At 39.2% G+C, this 14,435-nt stretch overlaps 1 protein-coding gene across 1 annotated transcript in view; it reads right to left on the reverse strand.

The window, feature by feature from the left end:
• Nucleotides 1-14,435, reverse strand: part of LOC104694769 (SEC23 interacting protein) — a 34,786-nt gene that overhangs the window by 15,770 nt on the left and 4,581 nt on the right. Inside the window, exons 3-18 of the mRNA XM_010408219.4 lie at nt 13,008-13,203; nt 12,373-12,566; nt 11,965-12,054; nt 10,248-10,368; nt 9,825-9,914; nt 9,035-9,176; nt 7,584-7,792; nt 6,841-6,959; nt 6,086-6,256; nt 5,605-5,700; nt 5,218-5,424; nt 4,902-5,057; nt 4,231-4,333; nt 3,146-3,331; nt 2,571-2,733; nt 488-588 (exon numbers count right to left, since the gene is read on the reverse strand). Coding sequence (XP_010406521.3) covers nt 507-588; nt 2,571-2,733; nt 3,146-3,331; nt 4,231-4,333; nt 4,902-5,057; nt 5,218-5,424; nt 5,605-5,700; nt 6,086-6,256; nt 6,841-6,959; nt 7,584-7,792; nt 9,035-9,176; nt 9,825-9,914; nt 10,248-10,368; nt 11,965-12,054; nt 12,373-12,566; nt 13,008-13,203 — 2,325 coding nt within the window. The 3' untranslated portion in view covers nt 488-506. The remainder of the gene's footprint in view (nt 1-487; nt 589-2,570; nt 2,734-3,145; nt 3,332-4,230; nt 4,334-4,901; nt 5,058-5,217; nt 5,425-5,604; nt 5,701-6,085; nt 6,257-6,840; nt 6,960-7,583; nt 7,793-9,034; nt 9,177-9,824; nt 9,915-10,247; nt 10,369-11,964; nt 12,055-12,372; nt 12,567-13,007; nt 13,204-14,435) is intronic.

Here is a 14,435-nt window from a genome sequence, read left to right on the forward strand (position 1 = left end):
GTTTATCAATATCAATGTTTAACACTTTCTTAGGAGACAAACAGCTTTTTGCTGGCAAATGTGCACCATTGGTCAACTGATCAAATATGGACCTTGCAGCAGTGAAGCACTTTTGGGGTTCTTTAATCTACTGCACTGTAAATGAAGTTTCATCATATTCAATTTCACCAAATTTTCCTGTTCTTGAACATTCACTGAACAACCAAACAGAGAGAAGCACGATAAAGAGATCATACTTTGGTTGTATTTGTACTGGCAATTATTATCCAGTACCAAAACCACTAACATCAGACATCTTTTGGGAATTAAAGGAAGAACTCAAAGGCTTCCTCTGCATTCAAGTTTAGAAATTGTTTTTGCAATCAAAATGACATTTTATGGCTGTCTGCTTTGTAATAGAAACTTCACAGGAGAAAGGGAAAGTAAAGACATCTAAGCTTCAGCTGAATTTGACATAAGCACAGAAGTTACATTAGAGCAAACTTACAAATTCATGTGCTCATACATCAATGCTGTGGCTGCTCAGGATTGATATTCATAGTCCTGTATATCTCTTTGAGAAACAGCAAGGCAGTGTCTTCAGATCCCCTATGAAGAATGAAATAAATAAAACAAAAGGAAAAAAGAAAAAAACCAAAAAGGAATAAGTTAGTTCACTATGGTCCATGTTCTAATTCTCCTAAGTCAGATTTCATCCTATTTCAGCTCTCTAAAGTTTGCACAACTTATTGGCCTAGTGTTTATTTTTCATGAACATGGCCTTACCTCTACCAACTTCCTTCAAGCTACAATTCTACACCAGCTTAGAACTAGTTCTGCTATCAGCCCTAGCCCATGCATTTACCTTTTTTCTATTGCACCTCCTCCTCCTCTGTCCTCCCTAACTTCCTACGCTGCAACTCTAAATCCCCTCCTCTATCCACCTCTTTGATGTTACTTCCTTGTCTTAATCTCCTCAAATAATGCATCACTTTTTGTCTGCACTGAGGTCCTGAACAGATTCCACACTTCATTCTATTCATCTTGTCCCACTCCATTAATTAGCCCAGTGTCAAAACTCAGCCTTGCCAGTTCTAGCAGCAATATTCTCATTCTTCTCTAGCTGCCAGGCCCTTAATTGTAAACAGACTGTGTTAAATACCCGTAGTCTTCCTCTCTTCCTTACCACTAAAATGTAAGATAGCTCTCAAATAACAAAGATTAACATAATTCAAGTGCCATGTTTCCAAGTGGCCGTTTTCCCTCCTCTTTTCAAAAATCAAAGCTTCAGGCTATCTGAATTTAAAGTTAACATGAACAGACTTAATTTTCTAATTCATCTATACAATGCTATTTAAATACACATAAACAATACCGACATAAAAAATAACAAACGTTAAACAGGCAAATTTTAACAAAGTTCCAGAGCTGCAGGTGTTGTTAGATGAGGGCAGCTTCCTGGGATTTTTAAAATAGTGACACAGAGAGCCAGTAAAAGAGATTTAGATGGCCAGAACTGTGACCCACCAAATATGAGGAGCACAATTTGCAGAACACCAGTACAGAATTAAACATGCAAGCTAAGGGACTACATGTATTTTCCACAATTAAGCACAGACATTTCTTGATGGTCTCTGCATTAAATGAGCAGCAAACAAGCAAGCAGAGGGTTCAACACAAGCTCCAATCTCTCTAACACTCAGAGCACTTAATTCAAAGCTTTTCCCACCATTCCTTACGAAAAAATGCTCTCCTATTTGGGTCATTAATCACCGTGCTCATCTTCCTTACTCAAATGACAAAACCAGCAACGGGTACCGTTTTCGAAACCCTGGCAGTGATCGGCTGCCACCTTGTGGAAAGAATTCCCATCCCTTCAGCCCCGCCTGTGGAACGGCGCTGCCACCACCGGGTCACCCCGACAGAGTGCTCACAGCAAGACTCGCTAACCCCTCCCCTGGCAGGTGCTGAGCTTTCACAGGGGAACTGATGATGGCGTTACCTTCAGGTAACGCTTTCAGTGCTGTATTTTAACCTCTGGGAAAAATGCCTGCTGCTAAAATTACCTACTGAAAATCAAAACCTGCAAAAAGAATTTAGAGCGCCCTTTGTCCAGCACCTGCTGAACTCAAAATGAGAGACCAGTCACTCCTCCTCCTTCAACACCACTTTGCACAGCTCACACCCAACGTTGACTACTACATACAGAGGTGGGTTGTTAAATATAGTTCACACATCCTTTGCTCTGCCAGAGGAAGCAATAAAGTTTTACCACTTATTGTAATCTAGTAAAATTCCTTCCTGAACAGTTTTATTTGAAAATCTACAGCTGTGAAAATGCTTTCAGAGCTCTCCTTGTTCTGAAAATGACAGTAGCTAAAACTGTGTGTTTGGAGTGTCAAAGGTCAAGAGAACAGTGTGCAGTGTCTTTATCGCAAACACATTTGTTTACTGTGTGCTAACACAGAATTTTATTTTGAAATAGGATTATCCAATAGTGACATTCAAGCACAACACCCTGAGCCCCTGGACAATCATACATACTATGTATCTTAATCAGTATTTCTAGAATCACAGATATTTCCCCTTACCAGTAGCACAGATGACTCTGCAAAGCAAACAGGTACTCATTGAAGCTTTCTATTGGTTTCTCTTGTAGAACATAATCAATGCGACGCCCTCCATTTAGCATTCCAACCTTCACTGAAACATCTTCATCTTTTGGAGGGTCTGGGCTTTCAGTGATCTTCTCAGCTAAAATTAAAGAGTTTCAGATTTAAATTATGTTCAAGCACAGCCTGCTTGACTATAATTAAGAAATATTACCATTTTTCCTACTGTAATTTCCAAGTGTTTGTGGTAAGACAATAATAACAACCTGAACTGTCCAGCATGGTTCAGAAAGGCTACTGAACTATTGGTTTGTTTCTTTCCTAACTGTTTAAACAGTTTTCTTAAGAAGCAACTGTTGATTGATCTCTCCCTGAGTTCACCTCAACCCACAAACCTTTTGTTGTATTTTCTCTCCCCCACCCAGCTGAAGAGGAGAATGACAGAGCTTTTAGCTTTTAGCAGAGGCCTCCTTAACAAGAGTCACTGGGATATCCAAGTGTCAACTTATTTGAGATAAGTAAGTTACAGGAAAACCAGTGATGTGACCACATACCTTCCACCACCTGCTTTTCTTCCTCCTCTTTAATTTGGTTAGCCACTTTCTCCAGTTCTGCTTGCAGCTGGGTTGAAGATGTATGAGCACGTGCAAATTCGTTAAGGGTCTGCCATGCACTCTTCAAAGAGCTAATAAAGCCCTGCTTCAGATCAGATCCCATACGAGAGAGAGAGTCCTTCAGCTCTGAGAAAGAAAAAAAACCAAAAAATTTACTACAGAAGGATTTAAAATTACAAACTAAAATCAGAATGATGAAGCTCTGTTCAATAAACACCCCAGTTACCAGGAGAAACAGGCCTGCTATGTCATAAATGTGTCTTTCTTGCTTCTCTATTCAAGATTAGGTGAAATGCAATTAATACACAATCGACTTCCTACTGAGTAGGTCAATGAAGCCACCTACATCAAAGTAAAGAGCAACAGACCGTATTTTTCTCCTTTACTATACACACCTTTGGAGAGTTGTAACCTAAAACAAGTACCTTGTCTAGTCTAGCAAAGAAAACTCACCCTAATGTACAATTCTAAAGGACAGATGCTACAGAATCTCTCCAAGCGCCTGAAGAGAGGCTTTCAGGAGGGCTCTGTGAACTTGCACAACAGCAAAACTGACTTTCCTTATTAGATGTGGAAAATTTAAGTAGACCACCTTGGTCTGATGTGCACCCAGGAGCAACAAAATCAGTCCCAATGGCTACAGAACCTCCTTCTCCCTCAGGGTTTCCAACACTGAAGAGACTCTGGTTAAACACATCATGGTGGTCATTAGGGTCAAGATTAAAAAAACCAATAAATTTAGTCTCTGTTTCAGATCTTAGAAATGAACAAGCAATGTACAGCATTTTTTTAATGGAACTTAGGTAATGAGAAGGTTAAATCTGGAGGAAATATGATTATTAATTTTGAATGAAATTGTGAATGCCCAACTTACGGGGCTGGGTGGAATCACCTCTGATGTTTAGGAACAACATGGAGTCAGATACCCAGGAACATTCATCAGTCTCTTAAAATCTTACAATATTCTAAGGCATCAAATGAGTAAATAATGAATAGAATCCATATGAAATAAGTTTTCTTTTTACCCAGATGAAGTCTTTTTCTGCCTTTATGATGTGGAATGAGAACTGGTTTTAAATCCAGGTCTTCAATGATCATTGGTTCTAACCTGTAAGCTACGGGATCAAGCTGTTAAGAAACAACATATTGACATTTTGTTATCTTTAAAATTATTTTAATTATTACATTTCAGTGAAAAAAATCCCTATTTATGGTTTATAGACAACCATTTTTGAATTCTGTACTATGAATTTACAAGAATTCAGTTCATGACACATTAGGCAGGTTCATGAACTACTTTGGTCTTGTTCTCCTACAGAAGGAGATTCTAATGAGGAAACACAACAGCAAGATTTCCTTGCACTCAATCTCTATCAACATGTCACTGTGGAATTGTCAAACAAAATGAGACAGAAAAGGACAAACACTACATGTAAAAATACAAACATTCCATAAAAATCTACAAAAGTGGCCTCAAACTAATGAAAAAAACCCAAACCAACTCCCCCCAAAAAAACTTCCTTAGTTCTGAAAAGGAACAAGGCACATATTACCAAACCAACCCATGCCTGAAAGCGTTTTGTGAAATGTACACAGGGGAACAAGAGGTGTAATGCTCAGAAGCCAAAACTTAGTATTCTGCCTTTTTTATCATCTACATCAACTAAAATCAAATTTCAAACACACTGCTACTCACTGGGTGATAGATATTGAAGAACCCCTTGCAGGTAGGGAGCCTGTAGTTTTCATCAATCTTCTCCACACCCCTCACAGTAAGGAACACACCAATGGGGGAACCAAGAGCAAAGAAAATATCTGGTTCAAAGTCCAGTGCATTGTAAACCACAGAAACCTACCAGACAGAAATCAGACATCATCTCTCAGAACTGTCAGCTTCAAAACTTCAAAGAAAGTAGCAAAAGGTCATCAACGTTAAAGAAAAATTTAATGAAAAGACAGGATTATTCAAATCCTTTAAATTGTTGAAATCATTTAAATCTATGTAGACTCACCTGGCCAGTTCCAACTTCAAAATACTCATAGTCAATGTTCACAGAAGACACAGATGCACCAACTGGGAGCCTCCTCTTTGAGTGCATCTGACCAGACTCTGAAGGGGAGACAGAAGAAACTGCTTCTTTTGGTTTCTGGGTGTCTTCCTGAGTCTGGAGTGTGGCAGCCAGCACTGCTTTCTTTTCTGCCACTGCTTTCTTCTGTTCCTTTTGAGAAAAGTTTTAAAGTTAGGGAGAAAAAAAAAGTTAATTTCACAGTTGTCAAAATTCCTTTAATATATTCAGGATGTTAACAAGAGTGTTCAAGAATAGAAGCTACTCCACAGCAAGGAAGTCAGTTACATTTGCCTAACAACTTTTTATTTCAATCCTGAAATATGTATTTACCTGCTTGGCTGCTCTGTCTTTTACAAAATTAGCTATTTTCTTTCTTGGTCCAAGAGGTATCCCCATCTCCTTCAGGTCATCAACTGTACACATGAGCTAAAAAAAAAAATCCAAACACACATATCAGAACATATTTTTCTAGTAGAAAAAGTACTTATAACCTTTCTAGTAAAATGTATCATTTCTTACTGGCAATGACTTCTGAATTTGTTAAGTCAATTTGTAAAGCTATAGAAAATGCAAAAAATTAAAAAGATGTGACACAAAGTGCCTTAACATAACTGGGGGGAATGCACCACACCAAGAAAAAAACGACAAGAGCCACAGAACATTTAGTCTTCAAGTCATGCATTGATTATCTTATCTTTGCAACTGCTCTCATGGCCACAGAACTCAAAGGAAAAACAAAACAACAAGAAAACCCAAACATAAACCTCCATACCCTGGGCAATCCCTACAAGTCAAGTGAACATTTTTGTACCAAAGACTCCATGTCGATTCGCTCCTTTTCAAAGGTGCTTGCGTACTCTGACAGACTGAGCATTTCCAGAGTCTTCTGCAAAGTAGGAACATCTTCATCCGCTTCAGGCTCACAAAGATCATCACCAGAAGTAGCAATGGAGGAGCCCAAGGAACTGGTATCTTCAGTCATCTTAACAAAACAGCACAGAAACAGAATCACATCCTCTGACAGTGAAAGCCAATATGCAGCAAACAAAACCAAGCTGGACTACTTTCTCTTAAAAACATTAGAATGCAAGCTCTGTAAACATACATCCACTTTTAGGGAAGCAGGACACAGATTTTCCACTAAAATAGACCTGCAAAATAAATATTTAAAAATTACTATGAGGGACAAAATGCTCTCCGAAAAGCTTCCTTTTATTCATCAAACAATTGGTCACCATATTCAGACTAAACACACATATATTCTTTCCCTCTTATACATCTCTCACACAATTTAGATAGTGTTAGACGAAGTTACATGCTCACAAGGGTCAAAGCTGATGTTCACCATCAAATCTCATTACTGACCTACTTGGAACTTAACATGAGATCTAATTAATTTGCCCTGGGAACTGACAATATTTACAAAACTGCATCTTTCCATTAACATGTTTAAATGTACTATCAAAACCCACAAACATGTTTCAGCTAATAAATTCTGAAAAGTTAACAAAGGAATGACTGAAAATATCAGATCTATTGGCTTGGAAAGACCAGCATGCAAATTACCTGTTTATCATGAACAGCCACATCCTTCACACTCCCATTAACACCAGAGAATGGTCCAGAATTTACTGATGAAGCCAAGTCCTTCTGGTTAGACAATATGTCAAATAGAATTAAGGAACCTGCAAACAGGAATTAGAGTTGACTTGGGAAAAATATCAGGTTTTCCTGTCCCTAAATCTTGAGCAAGATTTATATGCAATAGTAATGTCACAGTACAGATTGATCAAAAGAGATGGCTGAATTAAAATACCCATATATTAACTTGAACATAATCACTCTCAACTAAAAGCAACCCTTTTTTTTCTCTGTTCATGCTTTATGTAGATGCCATGACTAAATTATTTTTCCTTCAATACCTGAGACTGCTTGATGTACTGAAGGAAAAGTTCCATTCCAAACCAATATGTCAATATGCTGCTCTAACACTTATTCTATCTTCCAAAAAATGATTGTGGTCTTACTAAGTGGGGTTCTGAGACACAGAAATCACCCACCTAACAAGACACCAGATAACCTGTTGACTTTAAATGCAGATTAGATACTAAGCTTTCATGAAGAGAAGTACTGACTTTCTCTCAAAGCCGAGAAACTCAGCTGTTGAGAGGTGTTTGTCTTTCAGTCAGCTGTTTTCTGAAAGACAGCCAAGCCCTAACAGCTAATTTGAGCCTTATGCTTAATGAAGGCTCCAATTCCCTCAAGAAGGAACTGATTTGGGATAAAAGCAGCATTCCTCAGACAATCACCTAAGCTGTGCCCAGCCACGGAGACTCCCCCTTTGAAGTCGGGGTTGCGGCTCATGAAAAGCGCATACAGGCGGTTCATTTCCATGCCCACTTTATCCACGATGGTCTGGCAGTAGGTGGGGCTGTTGTAGAACAGGATGTCGAGCAGCGTCTCGTTGGTGAAGTGCCTCAGGCGACCAATACTCTGCAAAGTGATTTTCTTTATGTTCCTGGTAACACAGAATCGTTAGAAGCAGGAAAGGCTTTAAAGAAACACTCGTGAGGACTTTGTTAGCTTTTGAAATTAATGCCATGTAAATTCTACAGAAAAGGTCTCTAAAGAGATTTTAAAAAACCATACAGCCTTCTGGCCTTGTTGCATATTCATACATTAATGCTACCTGCTGATTGTAATATTTGAGAAAGATACAGCTCCCTTTTTTACTCTCCAGGCTGAAGGGATGCCTGAAATAACCTCTTCGCTATTCCAACACTGCTCTCAGAAAGTACCAGAGAAGTCTGGTAAGCAGATTGAAGTGGAAGAGAAAAAGGAACTCACATATAAAATTAGAATCATAGAATTGTAATACTCTCTTTTTGAAGAAAAAGCTTGGCATCACCATCTGCCTGCCTGGAGTCAAGACAGCTGCAGTGGAATGGCTATAGGCTTGAGACTGCCTGGTTTGATTAACAGAATAAGGATCCCTCCTCATGCAGTGCTCAAATGCAAATAAAACACCAAGACTGGAGGAAAGCAGTGAGATTCGACTGAGCTCGAACAGTCTGGAGAGCATCAGCATCACTTTAAGTGGCACAGGTTTCCACCCTCACAATTTCTACTTCCCCAACTTTGAGCAAGGGAAAACAGCTTGAAATGTGAAGTCACAGCAAGGTAGGCACAGAGAAGGGATTTTAAAACAGAATTTTAAATGCTGTAACACTCCTACCCAAATATAGATACTTTGATTCAAAAAAGAACCCCTTAGCTCAAGTGCCCAATCATAATTCGGGTACCCCTCTAGGACCGGACAGAGGGCTCCATGTCTTCCTCAGAAGTAACTCCTAGGGTCAAACTCAATCAGACTGCAGGAAGGTAACGAATAGAAAACTCTGCACTCTGAATTGTCCACACATGGTACTGGACAAAACATCTCCATGCTCACTATTTCATACTTGTGATCACAATCTCTACGCACTCACTCATCATCAGGTATCATGCACTGGCCGCTCTCATGCAAATGCAGTACTGAACAGGTGTGTGCATGAAAATAAACAAGAGAAAATATTCCTCATGTCTTTCCAGCTTTACTCATCAAAATACTAATTTTTAAAAATTAGCAATTCTCTTTTGAAACTCAGTCATACATTTACTCATCTAGCCTGCAGAGCATATGAACTGCTTTTTCTCCACTTTCCAGAACCCCTTAAAATGCAGCTTTTAAGAGGTTTTCAACATTAAACAACACCCTCACCTGTCTACACCTGTTGCATCTCCATGCAGAGAACTGTGCCAGTGAACTGGAAGGAATTCCACCCTGCTCACTTTGCGTTCCTCCAAACATTTCTTAAAGTGAGTCTGCAACAACTTCAGAGAAACAGTCCTGAAATCATCAACTGTAAAGAAAAAGAATAATGAAAAACTGAGAGCTGCAGTACTCAAGTAACACGTGAATAGTCCCTCCTGCCCCATAATTTCACACATAATCAGAATACAAATGATGGAAACTGAAAACTGGTAAAATCTTTTCAAGTATTACTATTCTAACAATAAGAAAGTGCACATTTCTGTTAGAGTGGATTTTTTTAGCAAGCTTCTATTTATCTCACAATGACTGCCTGTTCACTCCGTAACCAGACAGGGCTTTTTTAATTTATTCAATCGTGCTGGAATGTATTTTAAAAAAAAAAGGCAAATAAAAAACCACACCATACACACAAACCACACAAAGCAAACACATCCACTCACACAACAAAAAGAAAAAGCAAAAAACCAACCAACCAAAAAAACCCCTCACCACACATCCCAAAACCCAAATCACCCTGCAAGTCTGGTATTGAGTACTACTTGAGCTAAAGCTTCAAGTCTGACAGAACACAGATTCGGCCTTTGGAAAACAACCATGAAAAAACTGAACTTCTTAATATCAGAGATTTTTCTTTAAAAAAAAAGTTATTAAGATGTGCTTATCTGAATATAAGCTAGAGAGAATCACATTTAAACAGTTAAGAATATAAATGCTCATTATACGAGCCCAAACTTACCACATTCAACAATGCTTCTAAACCTCAAGTCACATACAGGACCTATGCCATGAACCATAAATACCAGATGGTCAATTTGGGACATTTCTCCTGTAGAAAAAAAGGAAAAAGAAAAAAAAAAACATTCAGAGTACCAATATGTACTGCAGGAGTGAAGTTCAGAGTCAAGCAAGTGTAATACATGCTTGTTTTATAAAGCCTATTACACAACATGGTTCAGGATACAACAGAGCCCACAAGACTCCCTTGATTAAAACCAGATAACCTCTTTCAAGCAGTTTAGATGAAGGAATAACTTTAATCTTTAGACTCCAGGCACAAAGAGCACACAGCCACTCCACCCAGTATTGGCCAGCTTTTGCACAGATCCAAAATGACTGCCCCCAGTGCAGACCCAAGTACACCAGGAATCTCATCACCTACCATCAGGAATCTCATCATGGTCATCATCAATTCCACGTTTCACTACCCTTGGCCTTGCCTGGCCATCCTGAGTGGTGCCCCATTCATCTGGTGTGGCAGAAGGCTGGAACTGAACTATGACCTGCAACAAATAGTGTCCAATTCTAACCACAGTAAGCCCTCAAGACTCATGTTAGTCTGAAAGCACTGCATGGTTTAATGCATTTTTTGATTGCTTTACCTTGCATCTGAAACTCAAATGTTTTCTTCCACAAAATCCTCATTAGTGTGAAAAGCAAACAGGTGACTCTAACCACTAGGTGAAGAAGCTGGGCCTGCTCAGTAATTCTGAACCATTTTAACTCAGCCAAGCATTATTCAAGCTCCTCTTTCCCACTCTCCAGTATCCACTCTTCCTTAGCAGATTGCTGCTTATGTAAGGAAATTGAATACTACCTTATTTACAATAACTCTATCACAAGGAGAAACTGGAAAAAAAAAATGTGCAGTATCTTTCAGGGAAAGACAACAGTATTTGAAGCAGTCTGAAAACACTAGAAAGTGAGGAATTCAGTAGTACAGTTGTTTATAGGAATTACAGTCTGAATTCATATCTATGACACCAAGTGGTTTAAATGCTCCTTCTCTAGGTTTTTACTGGACAGAATTCCCCAACCAGCATTATTAAACACTTAAAGTAGGAGCAACTGATGCCTTTTCCTGGTCTTAAAATCAAGAATCAAACACGGTTAGAAGGGGAAAGGGATTTTACCTTGGTATTTATTTTAAGGATCCTTAGGTGCACATGTCCAGGTTGAACGCACCTCCATGCACACCACAATCCCTCCCCAAAAGATCTGGTATAACATTAGAGGTCTTACTAATTAGCATATCTATCAAAAATTCCCCAATGAGAGGCTCGAGTGAGCCCCCCTCCCCAAGGAACCTTCCCCTGGATGGTTCTATCTTAGTTTACAGAATGGGGTCTGGGGCACACTGATCCCTAACTACAAAGCTTCTAAGATGTTTAGTCTCCTAGCTTAACAAGTCCAAGAATGCAGGCAAAAAAGCACTAAGAATACAGAAGTTATAAAAAGGTATAACAGGCAAAAAGAAAAGGCAAAAAATCACCATGGCATAACAACCATGATCCTTTCTGGCCCTTGAATAGTTCTATGTATTAATTACTGCACATGTGATAAGGGAACAGTTAACAGCATTGGTCAATAAGGCTGAAGTCCATGTTTTAATCACATGAGACTGTTCACAGAGTATTTAGAATAACTTCTACAGCTTGTCTTGCTATGCTTTCTCATGGCCTAAAAAGTCACAGCAGAAACCTTCTCAGGGCTTAAATAAACTGACTACTTACCTTCTAGCTAGATTAATGCTCTTCTCCACATGAAAGCTCTTACTTTTAATTCTCTTTCTTCTGGTACAGACTGAGGTTAAATTAATTCAAATTGCTTACCATTTGCTGCCAGTTACGCTTAGCCAAAATATTTACTATGCAAACCCTTACTCTCTTTAGGTTTCAGAAAGCATTGTCTTTGAACCACATGACAGCACACTGAAGTTCAGTGTTCTGTAAACTTGATCATCTTTAATGCACACACACTCAGAACAACCAACTGGTACTGTTTCATACAAGGTTAAGACTGCATTCAATTTTTGCTTCCATCCATTTGCTCGTTCACCCCTAATGAATCCTGCGAGACACAATTGCCAAAATCATTACCTTGGGATTATGCATAACAATTGTCTCCCCATTTGGAAATTCAAGTCGCCGATGCCATTGATTTGTAGTTACTGCCCTTTTATATTCTGCCTGAAACAGTAAACAAGTTACACAAAATCAGCATGGCAACCTTCTCAGTATTTTGTGGCCTCATGCATCATCTGTAATGCTACAGTTAAAATGTACATAACTTTGTTCATATAAAAATGTCACATGTAGAGTTACACAAGTAGATTTTAGGTCACAGCAGTGCAGGACATGCAGGAGCAATGTAGCCTTCTAGACACTCCTCCTTCCAGGATTTGCTTATGTGCCAGAAAGTTCATTCTGGAAATCATCTTAATGAAACAGAAAGAACTGTTTCTAAGATGAGTAATACACTGATCTAACACTTTGTGACTTACTAACCTCCAATTTGTCACTAAAATCCTCAGTGTAAGGGATGAAGCGGCTGTCCTTGTCTCCCTTGTAGAACCACAGGCAGCGCCTCACTTCCGAGGGCTCCTCGTCCCAGTACACGGCTTTCCTCACGCGCTCGTACAGGAAGACGTCGTAGCGGCCCCCGTCCGTGCACAGCACCACGCTCTCAGGGTCAGGCTGGACTGGGACACACAGCCACACGTGGTTACCACACTAACACACATCCCTCCTATCTCAGCCCAGCCCCGGCCACTCCTGGGATCAATATTAGGCCATTAGGACTGATAGCCACACAATGGCAGAGAAGCTTTGTAACATTGTGATGCTTCTAAAACGCTTCTATATGCTCTGTACACAACAAAAAACCTTTGAAAAACTCCCAAATATGAATACTTATTCCAGAACTGGCAGTTTAACAAAAAGGCAACCCAAGACACAAATAACTAGGAGTTCTATATGAAAATTTGGGATGGTTCAGCTCAACAATGACAGCATCAAGCAGTGATGATGTCAGTGAAACAAATTAAGTGGCACAAAATACATCTTCAAAACCTTACTTATTACTGCCGTACACATAAGTGGCATTACCCCCGTATTTTCCTTTAGTCCTTCTGCTCGCTTACCAGAATTATAGACCTCCTCTAGTTTTGCAGAATCCAGAATGCTGAATGGCATCCATATTTGCTTGTCCTCCACCTCCTTACAGTAGAACCAGTGCGGCTGAACTGGCTCGTATTGGTTCTGCAGCAGCACAGGAGGGGCTGGGACCAGGGGCCCTGCAGGCCTGGCAGGCTGGAGCTGGGGCTGGGACTGTGGAAACTGAGAAGAGATGGGCTCAGCACCTCAATCTCACATGGTTTTTACAGAACTTTTCTATACTTTGCTACAGGGAACACTCTGAACCTTTAGTTCTAATATCTTTTCCTCCCCAAGAACATTACCTTCCATTTTAAAAAAACTGTCCACCTTATCATGTGTTTGAAAACTTACACCTTTTCAAACTGAGAAAGAATGTGAATTTCATTCCCACAAACATGTTAAAAGCTGCCATGGTTTAGCTTCACGATCACCTAAAATCAGTGAGATTTCAAATTCTCTTAAATTTTCAAAACTCGAGCTGAGCTTGTTTCTTACAGCCACAAAATTTGACATGGAAATAAAAATGCATTCTTCTCATTATTCTTTTACACATAACTATGCTTTTGCATAAAGACTCCCAGTTTTAACAAGTGGCCACTTAAGTAGCTCTCTTCCTGCAAAGTGATCAAAACAGGCAGATTTCAAACTGAAATGTAGCATCAGTGGGAGAAGAAAAGTAACTGATTTTGAACGGGTCTACAGTGTACATAAAGCTGATTTCATACAAATTGTACAAAAATCCCAATCAGTACAACTAAAAGCAATTGATGTCAGCAGTAGCAACTGCCTTGGCTGATGATATATTTAAAAGAAAAAAAAAAAGGCACAAAAATATTGTACAACATGTAAAATTCAACAAACAGAAATTTGGAAATTATATAATCTAAAACTCCAGACTGTTTAGGTTCTACTGCCTTTGCTATGTTTGTCATTATATAATCTTTACATTCTTTATTCATAACAGAAATGTAGCAGTAGCTCAGGCAAAAATAAAAACAATTTTTGCTGTTTTCAAGGCAAACGTGCCAGGTTTTACTAACCTGTTAGCATTATTTTAATAATGATTTTGTGCAGGTAAAAAAGAATGGAGATTAATGCTTTATATCACACAAAATCCTCAACCAATGTGTTTCAAAGAGTTTGCTGACAATTTTATGTGATTAGTTTCAAAAAGTTCTGGCTTCACCAACAAAACCAGCTTCAAAAAACATTTTTGCCCATATCCTGCAAATAGCTGAATGACCTGATTTACAGCTGAGGCACAAAAAATGCAGCAGCATGGCTGAAACTCAGCAAACTCAGAAACCCACAGAAAAGAGCAAAAGAACTTCACAACCTGGCTTTGTTTCTGATGCCCAGAGGCTCCCACAGCCTCAGGGTACACTCACTTCAAAGATCAGGAAGTTTTCCTG

Source organism: Corvus cornix, chromosome 6 (assembly GCF_000738735.6).
Source record: "Corvus cornix cornix isolate S_Up_H32 chromosome 6, ASM73873v5, whole genome shotgun sequence".
NCBI lineage: Eukaryota > Metazoa > Chordata > Aves > Passeriformes > Corvidae > Corvus > Corvus cornix.